This window comes from Elephantulus edwardii, unplaced genomic scaffold (genome assembly GCF_000299155.1).
Source record: "Elephantulus edwardii isolate Elephantulus edwardi_28Jun2011 unplaced genomic scaffold, EleEdw1.0 scaffold00060, whole genome shotgun sequence".
NCBI lineage: Eukaryota > Metazoa > Chordata > Mammalia > Macroscelidea > Macroscelididae > Elephantulus > Elephantulus edwardii.
This window is the reverse complement of record NW_006399810.1, coordinates 9,693,579-9,712,649: the sequence shown is the minus strand read 5'-3', so window position 1 is coordinate 9,712,649 and position 19,071 is coordinate 9,693,579. Positions and strand designations below refer to the sequence as shown.

The window sequence follows — 19,071 nt, the reverse complement described above, 5'->3', positions numbered from 1 at the left end:
AGACTAATGCACCCCAAAAAAGCACAGTATACCTTTTTCTCCAATGTGCATGGAACAGGATGCTGAGGAAGGCTGGAAACTGCTTAAAGTGGGTCATAAAAACCAGAGCTTTGCCAGTATCCCTTTGAGCCAGAACTCTAACTGCAGTCACAGCATCTTCTCAATCTGAATCCTGCACCTTCAGGAGGAAGGGGATTTAGTTCCCAAGATGAGTGAGTTGTCACTATGATCTGGCTGGCTCTGAGTGCTGCAAAGATCAAAGGAGTGTGTGTGTGACTGTATACCAATGAAGGAATTTTTCTTTTACTTTTCAAAGAAAAGAGCGAGCTGGGAGGGAGGTGTGGGCAGGGAGAAAAGTGCAACAATGAATGAATGGAAATCCAAAATCTCTGTAAATGTTCATTAAAATTAATAATAAATAAAAAAAAGAGTGGCAAATGGCTGAAGGAAGCAGGACACATTAACACTTCTCTGCACACTCTAGGCTGTTGTATTACTGCCTTGCACCAGAAGCAGCAGAACCGGTCAAGGCAAAACTTGGTTCCCTTCCGTAACAGCAAGTTGATTCGAGTGTTTCAAGGCATTACAGGCCACTCGTTTATGATTGTCACTGTGAATCCCTGTGATGAAACCCAAATTTTCAGCTACTGCCAGCCAGCTTGTGCACGCCCCACCTGTGCCACTGGGATTACCATCCCTGCATTCATTTATCAAGGAACAGAGTCTTTGGTCATCTCCCAGCTAAGCTGGACCCAGGCCTTGATCACAACACAGAAAATGAAACTGACATCTCCATGTATGGTAAGGAATTCCTGCAGGTGGAAGCAGCCACGAATATACTGCCTTTTAAAGAAAAGCAGGAAAAGCAACAGCTGGAAATGCAGCTCTGTGATGAAATCTGCAATTCAGATGGTGGAGCAGATGCAACAACGAGAATAGTGGTTCAGTGAACATTCGGACACTCAGAAGGAACTACTGGAGGAAATGTATGAAGGGAAACTAAAGATTCTCAAGGAGTCACAAGTTTTTACCAAGAAGAACTTCAGGAGTGGGATGAAAAGACTGAAGAGCTAGAAGTCCTTTTAAAGGAAGCCAGACAGCAACCAGTGGTTCACGAAAAATCCGAGTCTGAACTGTCCTTATGGCGGTCACACGGCCAGCAGCTCCAGGAAGTTAAAGCTAAATTAGAGCAGTGCAAAGCAGAGCTAAAGTCCACGTCGGAAGAGCTGCAGAAGTATCAGAAAATGCCAGAACCATATTCACACTCACGTTTATCGCGGCTTTGTTCACAATAGCAAAGAGTTGGAAACAATCTAAGTGCCCATCAACAAACGAATGGACAGAGAAGCTCTGGTATATTCACACAATGGAATAGTACCCTGCTTTGAAAAACAATTCATGAAATACTATACAAAATGAGTGACCCTGGAGGACATTATGCTAAGTAAATATCTCAGTCACAAAAGGACAAATACTGCATAGTGCCACTGCTGTAAAACGGGACTGACATCAGGGTTGGGAGGAGACTGAGAAAGACAGGACAAATGATGTATCCTACATTGAAATAGATGAGGGAGAGAACTGTTTAAAAGGGATATATGATCAGGTATTTTTGTCATGACAAGAGTCCAGAAAAAAGGCTGCATAGTGGAGTGGACCTGAGGGGAGGGTGTGTATAACAATGAAAGAATTATTCTTTCACTTTTCAAAGAGTAGAGCAAACTGGGGGAGAGGGGTGAGCAGGGATAAAAGTGCCACAACGAATGAATGGAAATCCAAAGTCTCTGTAAACTTTCATTAGAATTAATAACAATAAAAAAAGAAAAAGGTAAAAAAAAAATCCCAAAATAAAAAAAAAAATTTAAAAAGTATCAAATCCAAATAAACAGTTTTTCATTGTTAAAAAAAAAAAAAAGGAAAGAAAAAAAGAAAATGTTAGAACTATCACCTTCAGCCAAGCCTTTCACCAATGGTGTGGTCAAGAAGTTAAAGAAAGGCCAGATTATAAGGGTGCTGCAGACAAAACTTCAGTAACTTGGTGAGTATCTCCAGTCAGCATAAAGAGCTGGAAAACTTCAAAAAGTCTTGACCACTTGTGATGACATCATCAAACAGGACCAGATGCTGGCTGAGCTGCAGAATAACATGATGCTTGTGAAACTAGACCTTTGGAAGAAGGCAGCTTGCATTGCTGAGCAGTATCACACTGTGCTAAAACTCCAACGCCAGGCCTCTTCTATCAAAAAGGGCCTTGGTGCCAATCAAGAAAACAAGCAACCAAACCATCAGCCCCCAGGAAAGAAACCATTCCTTCAAAACTTACTTCCTCAAACACCCACCTGCCAAAGCTCAACAGACTGCAGCCCTTATGCACAGATTCTGCACTCACTGTGCTCCCCTTTACTCGAATCTGGGTCTTTTGGCAAAAAGTACTAAAGCTGTGGGGAAGGAGAGGGAGTTGATACCCTGAGGAGGGTCTGCTGACTCTGCTTAATGCGTAATTTTCTTGAGCTTTACCATACCTCGAGATTTCTCCAGAATACAGTATTCACGTACTAGTATTCCTTCCCCCCATTTTGTATGTTGTATTATGAAATCTTGTTTTTCACTTATGGTTTCTGTGCATGTATTTAATAACATATATTAATAAAGATATTAACATTTTTTAAAAAGCAAAACAAAGCAAAAGCTTTCACTTAAGAACACCTGCAGTCTTCTTTCTTGGTTGTCTGTATTTAGAACTTAGTAGAAAACAGGTGTTATTATTTGGTCTTAGGTCAAATGAAGTTGTTTAGAAATGGGAAGTATATCAAAGCCCAGATAAGTCTCTGTGTTGTTTTTGCAGTCATGAAATATATATACTGGGCAGTATTTTGCTCTTCCACATCGAGTTGCTAAGAGTTGGAACTGACTAAACAGCACTTAGCAATAACAGCAGGACAATAACAATAAAACACAGAGAGAGAGACACACTCTCAACAATCCGCTATTACCACCATGTCTACACACACATACCCCCCCCCCACATGTACAATTTTAGCACAACAATTTTACACGTTTCTTAAAAATGAAACCATTCATTTAGGAAGACCCAGGAGGATACCTAGGATTTGACATCATGGTTTTGAAAAACAAATTGCTACACAGAATCATTTTAAAATAATATTTGAATGTATGTGACAAAAGCAATTTCTGAACAGGAGCAACTCACTAAATAAGTACACAGCTTTTCCAAGGTTATAATTTTCAAGAAGACAACATACAGATTTCTGACACATGCTATCTAAAATACTATTTCATACTTAGATCTTAGTGACCTTCTTTTCCATACAATAAATCACAGCACTTAGGAACGGGTGTGTATGTGTCTTCCTCATTAGAAAATCACTAATCTTTTGTAGGCAGTAATTATGATTTGCTACACTAACACCTCCTGGACCCCAGCAAAACAAGCAATACCGTTTAAATTCCCAGTATCTACTCAGTGACTTCAAGGTTGTTTTAAATAGTCTAGGAATGGTGAACAAAACAGGTATCTAAAAATAGCAAAGAGCAGTATCGTTTACTGTGGATACTGTGGATTTAAGATGTGTAATAATAAAAATCATGGTGTTACTAAGATGCTGTCTGAAAAGCTAAGTCAAACGGAGGCTTTTCAAAAATTCACCTGAGCCAAATGTAAAAGGATTGTTTTTTCAAGTTTTAACCAATTTAAAAAATAGGGGGAAAGGATCAATTACTTTATGATGACTGCTCCCTCTAGTGGCTTGTTTCCCACTTGAAAAAAAAAATTAGACACTGACCATTCTCATTTCTGAAAGAACACTCTGTCCAGCTTGTCTGTCCTCTTCTTATCATTTTATGCCCCCCACCCCTCCTCCAGCCTTACCAGCTGCTGTCTCATGCCACCCCGTGTGTGCCAGGACAGAATGTACTCCAGTGTTAACAGTGGTTGATGCTTCCCATTGGATAGCCAGGCCTTCCTTCTGAGGCACTTGTGGGTAGATTCAAACCTCCAGCTTTTCAATTAGCAGCTTAACCATTGGTGCTACTCGGACACCCCCACTCTCTATGTATACAGTTTGAGAACGATTTAAGACATAAACATGGGATAACTCTGGATTAAATAGCTCCATTAAGCTTTGTACATGGGAGGCCGAACAGCAGCAAGCTTGGGTGCATCCTCCAGCCACACTCCTTGCCCGATCACATCCTCAGGGATGCTTTCCCCTGCAGAGACCTGGTGGCCAGGTCGGCTCTCTCTCGCAGCAGGCTGGCTTCCTCAGCACTGCTATGGGCCTGCACATTCTTCAGTAAGAAGTGGCTAATAAAAAGCTTTAAGCCTTCTCGTAACATCCCCAGCTTTGGGTTGTCAGATACTCTGAAAAGGAATAGTACAAACATATATTACTGACAAATTAGTTTCTCATATTTCAATTCCAGTCATCTTGAATAGTCAGATAGAACCCATCTCCTTTTAAAAACTGAATTTTCAAAACAAAACAGAAAACTCTACTGCTCTAAGTTGGTTCTGTTTCAAGGTAACTTTCCATTTCGTTTCTTAAGCTATGAACCTGTATGTAGAGGAGGAGATTCCTCATGTTTCCGTCAGAGTGGATGGGAGACTGTGAACCTGTAGAGGAGAAGACTCTTCACTCTTCCCTACAGGGTGGACGGTAGACTGAACTACCAGCCTTCTGGTTAGCAGCATAAAACACAACATATCATGCCATTCTTTCTTGCACATTCTATTTGTAACCAATTATGGTTAATTGTGTATTAGGGAAGTTTTACAGTCCTCAGAGCTAATGTATATTATTATGCATATTAATCTCAATTTAAAATGGCAAGTGAAAATAGAGATTAATTTAGAAAGTATGTAACCACCTAGTTTTTAGAATTCAACATAAATGAAAGAACAGTGCTCAGGCCTTTCTTTCATAGGGTCGCTATGAGTCGTCTACAACTTGACAGCACCGAACAACCACAATAACATCTCCACATATCTTATCAGTGAGGCACATACCTTGTAAAAATTAAACCCAGGTCTTCAACTTCAGTTTCCATTAACAACATAGACAACACTTTCCGTAAAAAGTGGACTCTAGGTTTGTCCAATTCACTGAATTCAACTACCTAGTAGAGTTAGGATACAGAGAAAAAGGCAGTTACTTTGTCAACTTTCCTAATGATTTCTAGGTTATCGTCAATTAAAGAGTTAAAAAAATTAAACTTCTTCCCACCCCTCAAATAAAGAGGTTATTAAAAAAAATAAACAGTTGTTTGGCAAGGATATGGAGCTATGAGAACACATACTTAATTCTATTATTATTCTATTTTATTAGAGCGTAAAGTGCTAATAACCACTTTAGAGAGAAACTTTTAAAGTAATCTTAAGCAGTTTAACTTTATTACTGAAGCATATTATTAACTCTTAAACACTATTTTATAAATAAAAGATATGTCTACATTTATAAATCCCTTAGGAAGAAAATCTTAAAAACAATCTATTCATTTAGCTGCAAGATAAATAAATATATAAACTACAGTGTAGTTATGTAGCAGAACACTATACAGCAATTATAAAAGGAAAGCAAAGAATGACGTATCTCAGCTGTCCTAACACAAAGGCCTTACCAGCTCACCTGAAATTCAATCTACTATGTCTAGGTTTCTCTGTTCAAGTATAAAAAAATATCAGTGGTGTTTTGTTTGTTTGTTTGTTTGTTTTAATTGGCTCTCGGGGTGGTATGAAAGTTCTGAAATAAGATGGAGTGGGAGGAAGGGCAAGTCTCCTACTGACTTAAAGTAGATCTGTAACTGTCCTAAATTTAGCCCAGAAATTATACTGAATGTTAATGTACCTATTTTCTATGGTGGCTATAATAAAAATACTTTTATAGGTATAAGCAGATTAGAAGGAAATGTAAGTTTTAGGAAAAATACACATAGGCATTCACAATATTATTTTCACTGTTTTATAAAATTCCATCCATTATACAAACCTTTAAAATAGAAAGTGGAAGTGATTTTGTCTTTAACAAGTGGGCCACAAGATGAAACAAATTAGAGAAATTAGTAGCTGGCAAATTTTCTAAATCCCGAAATTTGTCCCATATGCTGAATTGGAAAGTCATCTAAGAGAATGGAAAAGAAAAAAGTTGAAAATGCAACAAATAATTAGATTATATGACTAATAATATAATCTAAAGGAATTAAAAATTTATGATGTAATGATCGTTCATAGTTCTTCCCTCACAGAATTGCAGATACTAAAGATAATGCTTTAAAGGCAATCATGGGTAATACATTAGAACTGAATGGTGCAGTCCATAACTAGAAGTCAAACTCAATTTAACAGCAGTCCATTGTTTTAAATTGAGATTTTAATGAAAGTTTACAGAAAAACCTGGATTTCTATTCATCCATTGTTACACTTTCCTCCCTACACCTCCCCAGTTCACTTTTCTCTTTAAAAAGATTCTTTCACTTTTGCACAATTTCCTCCCTCGAGCCCCTGCACACCAGTCCACTTTTAGTGAAGTTGCATAGTTGCACCTCTTATTATGAATTTCTGTAATGCAAATTAATACGTAGTCATGTATTTCTTTTTAGATAGTTCTTTCCCTCACCTGTTTCAATGCAGTGTACATTATTTATCCCCTCTTTTCTTAGTTTTCCCAGTAACCCTCATGTCAGTCCTGTTTTATAACAGTGGCATTATGCAGTATTTGTCTTTTTGTGACAGATATTTCACTCAGCCTAATGTCCCCCAGGGGCACCCATTTTGTATATTTTATGAGTTCCTTGTTTTTCAATGCTGCATAGTATTCCATTGTATGAATATACCACAGCTTCTCTCTCCATTCATTTGTTGATGGGCACTTGGGTTGCTTCCATCTCTTTGCTATTGTGAGCAACGAAACAATAAACATGGGTGTGCATATGTCTATTTGAGTGGCAGCTCTGGTTTCTTAGGGAACAGCAGTCATTTTTGACACACCTGCAGTCCCATCACTTCCTGCTGACTGTATCTAGTGGCTATTCTGGCAGGGGAGCTCCAGCAGCATATTCTGTACGGAGTTGTGTTGTAAACTCTAAAGAGGTGTCTCTCTTGGTGTTTGAATCTGCCAGTGGCTCCGTGGGATTCGCAGCCTTCTGAAAACTCACTAGAGGATTGGCTTTGAGTCAGTTTGGACTAGACAGCAATGACTATCCCACTTCCACTATCCCAGTGGAAGACAGAATCATTGGAACCAAGTGCCTCTGCCCACAGGATCCAGGGTTCTGGACTAGGGTGGATGCTAGAATCAGGAAACTATTTTTTCTGTGGAGTTAGCCAGGCAGTGTTTAGAAAAACAATAAATCACATATATTTAACTAGTGATTCTTGCACTAAGCAACTTACCTGGAATCTCCTTTCATATTCACAGAACTTGCTAGCTAAAAATGCATAAAAAGGATTGTATGTTTTCTCTTGAAGGCAGCAGTCCATTAGAACATGAACTATTTCTCTCTCTTGCTGATCCTTAAGTCCAAGCCTATAAAACAGGAATAGCAACAATTTAAACCTCCCCCAATCCCAAAACAAAACTCCCTCCCCATCCTTCAATTCCTCAGTTTTATTAGTTTTAAGACAGAAGTCTTGAGACACACTCTTGGTTTGGCATTGTTTGTTTAAATGAGAACTAGCTGGAAAAGGACACACAGTGACCTCGGAGAACAGATCAAACTGCTCACAAAGCTGTAACACTTTTCAAGGCAGACAGTATCGGGGAGGGTTTAGGAAGACAGAAGAAGCTGGGTATCAAGGACCATGAGTTACAGGCCAGATCTGTCCCTAGCTTCTGAGTCTCAATGTGTCTAACAATGTGACAACACTGGGGTTGGACAACATGATTTTTCAGTTCTATTCTAGCTACAAGTCTAGAATTAATGTCAGATTGACAAGACAATGGTTTTAACACATAACTGTCCTTAAAGTCGGGTTCTTGTTATGGTGATTACTGATACTCCTATATATATTAAAAAAATAAGGTATTAACTTGCAAACAATAAAATTAATTCTTTTTAGTACATAGTTCTGGTGTAAAGCACTAAACCATGTCTAAGCCCACCAGAAATAGCTGAGTATGAAGCCGACTCTAAAGACCTATGGCAAGCCAAAAAGCCAGTTTAAAAAAAATTCTCCATTTGTGTTGGCTTCTGAGTTTTACCCACCTTGCTAGCAAGGTTTCTTTATTATGCACATATAGTAGTAGCTCGTAAGAACAAAGGAACATAAGTTTATGTTCTGCATCATTTACACTTTTATCACCACTATCCTGGACTAAACAAATTCACCTGATTCTCAGCTTCCCCACTGGAACAACTACTGTGTATTTCCTGTGTCTGAGAATAACCTGTGTATCTGATAAGATGTAGACACAGGTTTGCTTCTCATTTGAAAGGGTCTCTCTTACCTAAGAAACCAGGAAGAAAAGTGAGTGAGCATCCCCTTTTATCACCTTGATGTAATAAATGAACTTCAATATTGTTAACTTGTAGAAATCTTTCTATAAAATCTTCTGTAATCAGAAGTCTTGGTAAACCTGAGTCCCACTCATCTTTTTCCATGTATACAGGATGCCAGAATAAAATACCTTTCTTAACTTTTTGTTACTGCAGTGGTTGCTAGTTCCCTTCAAACAAAAATTTTATGAGTTTTAAAAACATTATCACCTATAATCACCACCAAAATCTACTGAAAGTTCTGTTACTTTAAAAAAATCTGTGCCTTTTGCAGTCAGCCCTTCCCGTCCCAGGCAACCAATGACCTGTTTTCTGTCTCCACAGCTAGTCTCAGAAGATGACCATATGAACAGGATCATCAACTGTACAGTCATCCAAGCCTGCCTTCTTTTCCTTGGCATAATCGGAAAGTCCCCGGCCTACTGCAGGTAGAAGTAGTTTCCCCCCTTGGAAGATGAGTATTCCACTGATTGGACAGAGTTTGTTTGTTTTGAGGGCACACATTTTGTTTATCAGATTCCCATTTGAGGGATGCTTTCTCTGAGTATGAATGACTTGCTTTTGAAGTAAATCTAAGGTTAAAGAAACACTAGTTATTGTCAATATTATATAAAAGAAAAATGACTGGAATGATAAATTACTTGAGTGAAGGTTATGTAGGCAACTGAAATAACCATTTTGGTTGCATTTATAGAAATTCATGCTGATTAAAAGTTCAAATTAATAGTAATATAGTTCTGATGAATAAAAATGAGGGGGGGGAAATAATTGTTTAACAAATATAGTTTGGTAGACAAAAGTTTTCTAAACCTGAAGTCAACAAGGGGAGAAATAACAACAGACGTCCTTTATGTAAATCCTCTTAGGATTTGTGTTTTCTAGTGAGAATTCTTCCCTTTTAGAAACAAAGTATAATCAGCGAACAGCTAGGTGGTCACAGAGAAGGAAAACAGTCTGAGTTTTTCACTTAACAGTGTAAGAAATTACACTAGTGTAAAAAAAAAATTCATCTACAAAGTAAATCTCTAATTGCCAGAATCCTAAACTAACTTATTTGTGTATTTGGTGTTAAGTTCTCTGCAGCCATTTAAAATTTTTTATTATAACTATTTACAAAAACTATACCAAAATGTTTGTTTAGAAGGAAAGGGAAATGTAACGTATGTTAAGATTTAGGTATTTTCAAGCAATGCATGACAACCAACAGTAACAAAGAACTTTATCAACAGGTTATTTAACACTTCTGAGCAAAATCTTCAAGTCCTATGTATCATAAATGTTCTAATTAGGAATGAGCAGGAGGGGCATCCACTTCCTCCAACAACATGCCTCCAGAAACTCTATAAACTAATAAATGTCGATAGCTATAGAGGGGCTTCATGCCTTTGTTCATAGGGTTGCTATGAGTTGTGCTTGACTCAAAAGCAATCAACAACAACAGTGATAAGTTAAGGGGCTTTGGTGGTGCAGTCTAACCCAAACTCATGGGATTTTCTGTGTTGGAAACCCAATGAGGTTTGAAACCCAATAGGGTATGAGATTTTTGTTGTTGTGTACCGTCAAGTTGGATCTGACTGGCACAGGTGGAGATTGTCTCTCCTTCTCTAGCACAGCATCTGGTCGATTTGAATCATGTGCCTTTGGGATTGCAGCGCAGCGTCTTGCTACTAGGCCACCAGAGCTCCCTTAGAGTATAAGGAGTTTATCAGAAGAAATAAGATTATGAACCAACAGGATGCATGGGCTTAAACAGTATAAGATGTGAGGGTACGAGGAAAGCCCACAGTTGCAACTGACATTTATTTCATCATCCAAAATTTTAAAAAGCAAACTTATTTTTTTTACATCTAATTAAGTGGCAGGCTAAAATATTCAGACTAAAATGTGCTTACTTTAGAAGCTTCTCAAATGCATCCAAGAAGTCTTCACTGGTCATTATTGTACAGAATATGTTTCTCCGGATGTCGGTGTTCATTCTCTGCTTGCGGGCAAGGTCTAATATCTTTGAACTAACCTGAGGAGAGGACCATTAAAGCACAGATCTTAATACACACATTTCAGTAAAAAGCCTTTGTTTCTTAAAAAATACTGTCCCATACTCTGGTTTGTGTAGTTCCTAAAGTTGATTTTCTTAAAAAAATCACTTGAATAATTTTTGTGCAGCTTGATTTGACAGAATTGTACACTAACACTCAATCTTTATTTCTGGGCAACACCTTACAGAGGAAAAACAGCACGAGACAAAGAAAGCTACCAGCTAAAAAAAAAAACAACAAACCAAAACAAGATTTAGGAATTCTTTCTCAACAGCTATTATCTAAGTCAGTTACAAGCAATAATGAAGTAAAATATAACTAGGTGGAGAGAGTCAGAAGAACTTAAAGAAATCATGACAGTCTGTAATCTGATATTATGGATGGGATCTTTGGGGGAAAAAAAGGACATCAGGTGACAAGCAAGGGAATATGAAGTATGAAGTTTAATTAATAAGATAACAAAGAAAGGCAAATTAATTTAACAATCTGAAATTTAGGGCAAATGGAACAAAATCTCATTTTCTGGAAAACAGTACGATCCTGTATGTTCCCGTTATTCAATTAATGATAATATTTTGGTTTTAAAATGAACAACAGAAATATACTTCAGAATAATAGCAATTTCTGTCAGATCCTTAAACACATATATCTGTAAATTTCAATAATATTTCCTAAATAATAAAGTAGCTACACTAGTTAAAACAGTGCCTAGCAAACAGGCGGGACAAAGAAGTTGTAACATCAGCAATCACCGTACCGTCCCTCCATGTGGCTTCGGCTGGACCTTATCACTGCTGTCAATCATTGGGGCTCCACTCCATGATGAGCCTATAATCCACCAGCGTCCAACCTGCTCAGCGTTCAAAACACTCTCCCAGGAAACTCGAAGCTGAGTTTCTGCACCTGAGCCAATGTTTCGCACCTGGTTACAAAAGAAGAAAGAAGAAAAGGATCTAGCAGAAAGGTTTGTAATGTATTCCTTTTTTGTACTACCATTTTGCTAAGCTATTCTGTTGGGTTTTTGGTTTATTTTTTTTAAATAATAGTATTTTTTGGTACATGATTCTTTCTAAGAAATAAATCACTGGCAATTATGACAATTAAATCTATAATTATACCAACAGTAGAGGTGAACTGATGAGGTTGTAGGATCTGTTATAACACACATGGTCTTCCCACTTCCACACAGTGCTTTCTTTGGAAAGCTGTTACACTAAGGAGAGCTGCTGCAGATGTAGGACAACATAATGTGAGTTCTGCCAGGCTGGCAGGTGCGAACCTTGCTGTGTCCTAGTCAATGACAAGTTAAAGACTAAGGTCTGAAAGACTTAACTGAATAGTGAAATCACTGTGCCTAAACAGCAATTACACATCAGAAACATGATTTTGATTTGCATTTAAGGCAGGACTCTGATACTATTATTAATTAAAAAGCAAAATACTCGACAAAACAAAAACCCCGATTCGATGATTCTACTATGTAACCACAGTGCAGGAGAGGGGGGAGATCCTGCATGAGATGGATTGATACAGTAACCGGGGCAATGGGGGTTGTGGTGTCAGAATTAGGGAGACTGGCTCAGGATAGGGAAGAATTCAGAGCTGCTGTACATAGGGTAGCTATAAGTCACAGGCGACTCAATGGCTCTTAACAACAGTAACACATTATGACAGATTTGGAAGTAGGAGTGGCAACCACTTCCTAAACCACATGCCTCCAGAAACTCTATGAACTTTGATAAATGAAGACACCTGTAGAGGGGCTTCAGGCCGTTTGTTCATAAGGTTGCTATGAGTTGTGCTCGACTTGGAGGCAGTCAACAGCAACTGTGTAGCCACAGTTCAGCATCACTGGGTTACTGTATAGGATGATTTAATTTATAGGAATTCTTCCCAACACAAATAATACATCTCATACAAAGAGCATGGAAACTATGCAAAATGTTTCAAAATAAGAGACAGAAAAGTTTCTATTTGGTATCTTGGGAACTCTTATTTAATAGCCCCCAGGAGACACTAATTTTTAGATCCTAGGGGGTTTGACCTGGATTTCAGGTTTTTGTGGACATGGTAGTACAAAACAAATCAGAATTAACTATAAGTTATTTACCAAAGTTCTTTGTAACTTCTTCAGTTTTTCGACAGGCTCAGGATCATAGCCTGGAATTTTACGCATGTCATTATTCTTCAGCGCCAACATAGTCTCTAGCATGAATCGAACCTTAGGGGAAAAAAATTAGAAAAACCAATGATTTCAAATATCATAAACAATTTATTACTCAAGCTGCCAAGAAATACCACACTATACACATATGGTCATCATTTTATAATATTCAAATTAGATGTGGTCTTTAGGTAATCATGTTGCTGTTTGCCACTGAATTGACTCATAGCAACCCTACCAGATAGAGTTGCACTACCCAGTAGCATTTCCTTGGCAGTAATCTTTATTCAGGAAAAGAGTGCTTCAGAGATGCATCCTGTCTCCATACCTTTTCAATCTTATGCTGAACAGATCATTCGGGAAGCAGGGCTTTATGAGGAGGAATGTGGCATCAAGATTGGAGGAAGAAAACTCATCAACAATCTATGTTAAGCAGATGACAAAATCTTACTTGCTGAAACTGAGGAGGACCTGAAGTGCTTGCTGCAGAGGGTCAAGGACTATAGTCCTCAATATGGATTGAAGCTCAGCATCAGGTAGATAAAGATTCTCACCACTCAGCCAATTGGGAGCACCATGATGTATGGAGAAGAGATTGAGGTTGTTAATAAATACAGCTTGCTTGGCTCCACAATCAACACTACTGGCATCAGCAATAAGGAAATTAAAAGATGAATTGCACTGGGAAAATCTGCTGTGAGAGACCTCTACTGAGTACCGAAGAGAAATGATGTCAGTCTAGAGACTAAGTTGTGCATAATCCAGGCCATGGTCCTTGCAGTTACTTGCTATGCATCAGAGAGATCGACAATGATTAAGGATGAAAGAATTGATGTCTTCATATTGGGTGCTGGAGAAGAGTCTTGAGCATACTCTGGACTGCCAAAAAACACAAATAGTTCTGTCCTGGAGAGGGTGAAACCAAGTTTCTCCTTGGAGGCTAGGATTTTGAAGCCCCGTCTCACATACTTTGGGTATGTGGCTGGAGAGACTGGTTCTTGGAGAAGGACATAATGCGCAGAAAGGTGGAGGGACAGTGCAGGAGAGGAAGACCCTGGATGAGATGGATTGATACAATAAGTGGGCAACTGGAGTTGGTGTGTTGGAATCAATTAGACTGGCTCAGCACAGGCCAGGCTTCAGAGCTCCTGTACATAGGGTTGCTAGGGGTCATAACAACAACCATCTTTATTCACCAGTCAGTTCATCATGCTGTGGTAGACTGAGGCTGGAAGCTATGCTATCAGTAATTCAAACACCAGGAAGGTCACCAATGAGAAAGACTTCAGTGCTGCCTCCAGACTAAGATCAGGAAGAAAAGCCTGACAATATACTTCTTTGAAAAAAGAAGTTCCAGTGAAAACCTTATGAGTTATCAGGGAAACATGGATCTAAACCCAACACCAGATAATGAGCCCCTCAGGTTGGAAGGCACTCAAACTACAGGTAGGAAGAGCGGTCTCTTCAAATCAAGAATGAAGGAAGCATCAAATGAAGATGGAAGGAATACAGTCACAGGACCAAAAAGCTGATGTTCAACCATTTCAGTAGGTACCACATATGACAAACAACTGATGTTACAATTAATTTACCACTTAGGTCTTCATAAAAAGCACACTATTTGACAGGTTTTAGTACATATATTCAGAAGATTGTGCTACTACTAAAATTTGTTTTAGAGTATTTTCATCATTTCCAAAGCAATTCTCTACTCATTAACAGCCAGATCCTTTTCTCCTCCAACTCCTCTAGGCTTGCTGCTTAGTGCTGTTGGGCTGACTGGACTCACAGGCACTCTATGTGATGGAGCAGAAGTGCCCTAAAGGGCTTTTCTGGCTGTCCTCTTTCCAGGAGTAGACCAACAGGGCTTTCTCCTACTGTACAGGTCCAAACCACTACTTTCTGTTGCTCCTGTAGTTGTGTTTATTTGTTTAAGTGTAACTTTATTTTCTCATCTTAAAACCAGTCCCTTTTATTCTACTATCTCATTCCTCCATTAAAGTTTTAGCTTTATATTGCTAGACCTCTCCGCATTCAATACAAAGGATAAATTCTTACAGCAACACTCTTGACTTCTGCATATTTCCTGTTTGCTTTTATTTTCATTTGCTAGTTCTTCCTTCTTTAAAAAAAGTTAAAATACTGGAGTGCCTTAATTTTAAGGGTCCCTTAATCTTTTGACTAAGCAACGGGATCCAGGGCTTCATGATCATTTAGATGATGACTCTCAAGTCTCTTAGCCCACCCTTCTCTTCTTGATATCTAACCAAAGTACTTTATTGTCAATATCTTAAAAAACTGGGCTGTCTTTTCTTTCCACCTACTTATCCTCTAGCATCTGGATCTACACAGATGGCACCTGAGAGTCAGGCTGGAAACTTGGGAGTAATCCTTAACTTGGCCATGTCTGCCATATTCAGTCTACGTTAAGTTGGGTCAATTCTAAGTCAGAAACTGTATCTACCAGTATGCCAATGGGAGTTACCAATTTCTCCAGAGACTCCTGTGATATTATGTCTCAATCCTGACCACTTCCAACATTTTTTCTGCAATGAAACCCAAATGGGTGTGTGTGGGGGGGTGTAAATCTGAATGAAATTTACAAAGAAAGTTGGATTTCTAGTCAACCATTCTATCCATTTATACACATTTATTGTATAACATTACTTACAAGATTTGAAATGCCTCTTTAGAGGAGACTGCTGCCTACTTCTCCGGCCTTATTTGTTCCCCCTATGCCCTTTTATCATAATTTTCTTGGTTCCTTAAAAAAGGCAGTGCTATTTCATGCCTCATAAACACTGTAAGACTAAAATGAGGCTGAACTACTATCAACTCTCCTTTTAGAGAGGTGGAAACCTGGCCTGGCAGAGGTACATTCTGCCGCCCTCTTGTGCCAGGCCCAGAAGTCTGACTCAGTCCACAGGACACTGCCCCATACAATAGAGCCTTCCTCAGTAAGCATTTTAAGAATGGAAAAATAAAAAAAATCAATTGTTAAAGTCAGAAAATATTAGTAAAGAAATAAAGGTTCTTTCACATATTAAGATGAAGCAGAAAAGAACAGAAGCCATAGGAAATGAAACACAATATTTACCCTAAATACTTATGCTTAAGCTCTCAGCAGTTTGTGCATGTGTAGGCATTAGGAGGCAGGCCTAGTGCCGCAAGCATACCCGGGTCTGGTCCTGGAACCTGCTGTCTGCTCCGCTGGCTTTCTTCTGGGCTTCAGTGATCAGTTCCTTTAGTGACAAAGCATCATCTCTTCTCAGAGAAAAGCCCACATTTTTCAGCATTAACAGGATCAACTCAATATCTTTTTCTGTGAAACTTTCAACAAGTTTTTTCAAAATATCAAAGATGAGGAGAGACTGCACCACATGGAAGTTATATAAGTGGGCAAGAATGGTGAACAGGTTATCACATTCTTTCCCTTCACTTCCAGTTTTGTATACATCATCAAACTTCCTCACCACAGCTTCCAGAAAGTGAGCACCGACCTGAATGGAGAAAAGGGAAACACAAGGTCATTAAAACACAAGACAATTTTAGTAAGGCATTTGGACAGATCTGTTTTCCCACAACAGGTACATTTAATACTTTCTAAAAATGCTGAGAATTCTAAATAGTAAATGACATAAAGCCATTTATCATGGCACAATCTCTATTTGTAATATGTAAGCATACCCTCTTTTCTTTATAGTAAAAAGGCTGTGGTGTTTTTGGTTTTTTTTTTTTCAAGTCGCCAATTGCTCACTCTGCTTTCTTAGAAAAAGAAAACTGTTAACTTTTGCTTAAAATGTGCTTAAACTACCTAAAGGCATCAATCCTGACTATACAGATCAGAGTAGAATGGCCCCAGTTTCCAAGGCTAAAAGCTTCATGGAAGCAGTGTCTCATTGTTCTCTAGCTCAGCAGCTGGTGGATTTAAACCACTGACCTATGCGTTAGCAGCTCAGTGCTTAATCCACTACATCTATTTTCAATTCTCCTACTCTCAAATGTAATGCTAAGATTCTGGTTGTATAAGCAACATGCAACCATATGTACAAACACAAAGACATACAGACACCCCTGTACCTGGTGAAGTGCACATGTGCTGCTTTGCAGGAACCAACCCACAAATGAGCAGTTACACCTGAGAGAACAGTATTCGACCCAGGAACTACAAACTATTTTGATAAAGCCATGGGAAGTCACTAAGTTCCCCTGCCCCCAATCAAATGAATTTCTACTACAAATCTACTTTATAATATACTTTGGAATGAAAAAGGCCTGGCTTTGGTTTATCCACTTTCCCAGCCTATGTAGTCTGAGAAAATTATTGAACTTCTCTTTCTTTTTACTCTGGAAAAGTGGGATAATGAAATTTGAAATGTAGCTTAATATTTTTGTTACAGTGGTTATTATAACATCATTTTCTCTCAAATATCAGCTCAAGCCGAGATTAGAAGAATGCAGCAAGAACACAGTGGTGATAGAGGTGACCCAATGGCCTCAAGAAATGACTGTTAAAGATGGAGGAAAGGAACGGTCCCAAGAGTGACTGCGACAGAACTGGTAAGCTGAGGTGATACATATTGATACAAGAAACATTAAATGCCGACTCCCCAAGTTTTTTGTCAGGAAAATGGAGTAGGAAGAGTAGGTTAGTAGAAGGTGGTCAAAATCTATTTAAGACTTATTAAACTTGAACTGTGAGATGCTGGTTATGATTAACAATAGATGTATAAAGATAGTGGAAACTGTGATGAAGATGAAGTCAAGGAGAAAGGCTAGAGAATAATAGTAGAATATACCTTCATTGCTAGATGGTAAAATGTTCATATTAGAAATAACTAATGCTGCTAAGCTGTATGTTTAGGAACAGTCAAACATACAAACTTTTTGTTTATATATAGTTTACATTAATAAAGTTAAGACAAACAAAACAAAATATACATGCTAGAAGTCAGAGAAAGGAAATATACCAGTAGGAGAGAACAGAATATAGAGACCTATTTCTGATAAATTGTCTACATTTTTAGTTTTTAAAGAAATATAAATACATTCCCAATTCAAGTATCTTTATAAACAGAAAAATTAATAAACATACTCTCAATATGATTATAGTATCTTAAAATACAATTTAAAAAGAGAAATTAGAATTATGTGGACAAAAACAGGCATGAAAGATACTCAGGTGTTTATAATTACATAGAATTATTTAGTTACCTAAAAATTTATAAAATATATCCATTTGGTATCTTCAAAATAAAATACAATTTGGTGTAAGAAAATAAAATGTAATTTAGTACAGGAATACCACTGAGATACTCTGGGTCCAGTTTAAGACCTCTACTTAAGTAAATGCTGCAATAGAGTGAGTTACAAGAATCTCCTGGTTTCTCAGTGCACATACAAATCATGTTTACACTACAGTGTAGTCTATTAATTGGACAATGACATTATTTTTTTTCATAAATAATAATTTTTGTTATTATGAAGTCTGAATTTTTAAACAGGGTCTTGACCTGGTGGCTCATAGCCATCAGCTCATTCCACTTTAGCCTCTGTCTTATCTCTTGTAGCTTTTCCAGAGCTACCACCTTCACCACGAAGCTTCATGAGCTTTCCCAGTTCAAACATGGGCTTCTTCAGCATTTTTACTTTTCTAACAAATATATCATGGAGTGGACAAATAGATTGGAAAATCTTTTCTATGTCTTACCCAGTGCTGCCTGGAATAAATTTATTGATCACTCTTCAAGTCATTTGTCTGCACGTCTCAGGTCTAGATTTCTATCATTTTCTTCCAGATTTAGTGGACCTATTGGTGCTCAGCATAAGATATCTTCTGAATCAGATTGTTGTGGCTTTTTTTTTTAAACCAGCACAAAACAGATGAAGCAAATAACCATCAGTCTGCCATTTTTTGACCATGGACAACATTTTGTCATGAGTAAGATCCATGCCATGGAAGTTGGTGAGGCAGTTTCTGCCTTTAACATCCTCAGTAATTAGCTTGAATTTTCTAAATGCAACCTCATCATTTTGCAAATCAGCAAAGCTCACTTCAAAACCACGACATTTGAGTCCATCAGATGCAATTTTGGTTCGTTGAGTCCTTGTGACTAGTGTCTTTCATATATTTCTTATATTGAACGTACTTGGCACCTTTACATCATACCAATCTTTCTTAGAAAATGGATCAACCACTTTCTTCTTGGCTCCTTTTTTGCCACCTTCTCTAAGGCACTTGATCTTGCCGACCGCCATGGTGGTGCCCAGAGAGCGAAAAGGCGTAAAATGGCATTATTAAGAAAGAAGCTTGAATTTTTTTTTTTTTTTATTATTATGGCCAGGCGGGGTGGGCGAGCC

General features: G+C 38.1%; 1 protein-coding gene and 1 pseudogene across 1 annotated transcript in view; one reads left to right on the top strand and one right to left on the bottom strand.

Annotated features, from left to right (window-relative positions):
• The window catches only part of LOC102853725, a 5,883-nt pseudogene extending 3,447 nt beyond the window's left edge, over nt 1–2,436 (top strand).
• A 1,770-nt stretch (nt 2,437–4,206) lies between these two features.
• NOM1 (nucleolar protein with MIF4G domain 1) overlaps nt 4,207–19,071 on the bottom strand; it is a 24,384-nt gene continuing 9,519 nt past the window's right edge. The window contains exons 4-11 of the mRNA XM_006887656.1: nt 15,888–16,211; nt 12,658–12,768; nt 11,305–11,469; nt 10,404–10,525; nt 7,409–7,541; nt 6,006–6,137; nt 5,027–5,136; nt 4,207–4,381 (exon numbers count right to left, since the gene is read on the bottom strand). Coding sequence (XP_006887718.1) covers nt 4,207–4,381; nt 5,027–5,136; nt 6,006–6,137; nt 7,409–7,541; nt 10,404–10,525; nt 11,305–11,469; nt 12,658–12,768; nt 15,888–16,211 — 1,272 coding nt within the window. The remainder of the gene's footprint in view (nt 4,382–5,026; nt 5,137–6,005; nt 6,138–7,408; nt 7,542–10,403; nt 10,526–11,304; nt 11,470–12,657; nt 12,769–15,887; nt 16,212–19,071) is intronic.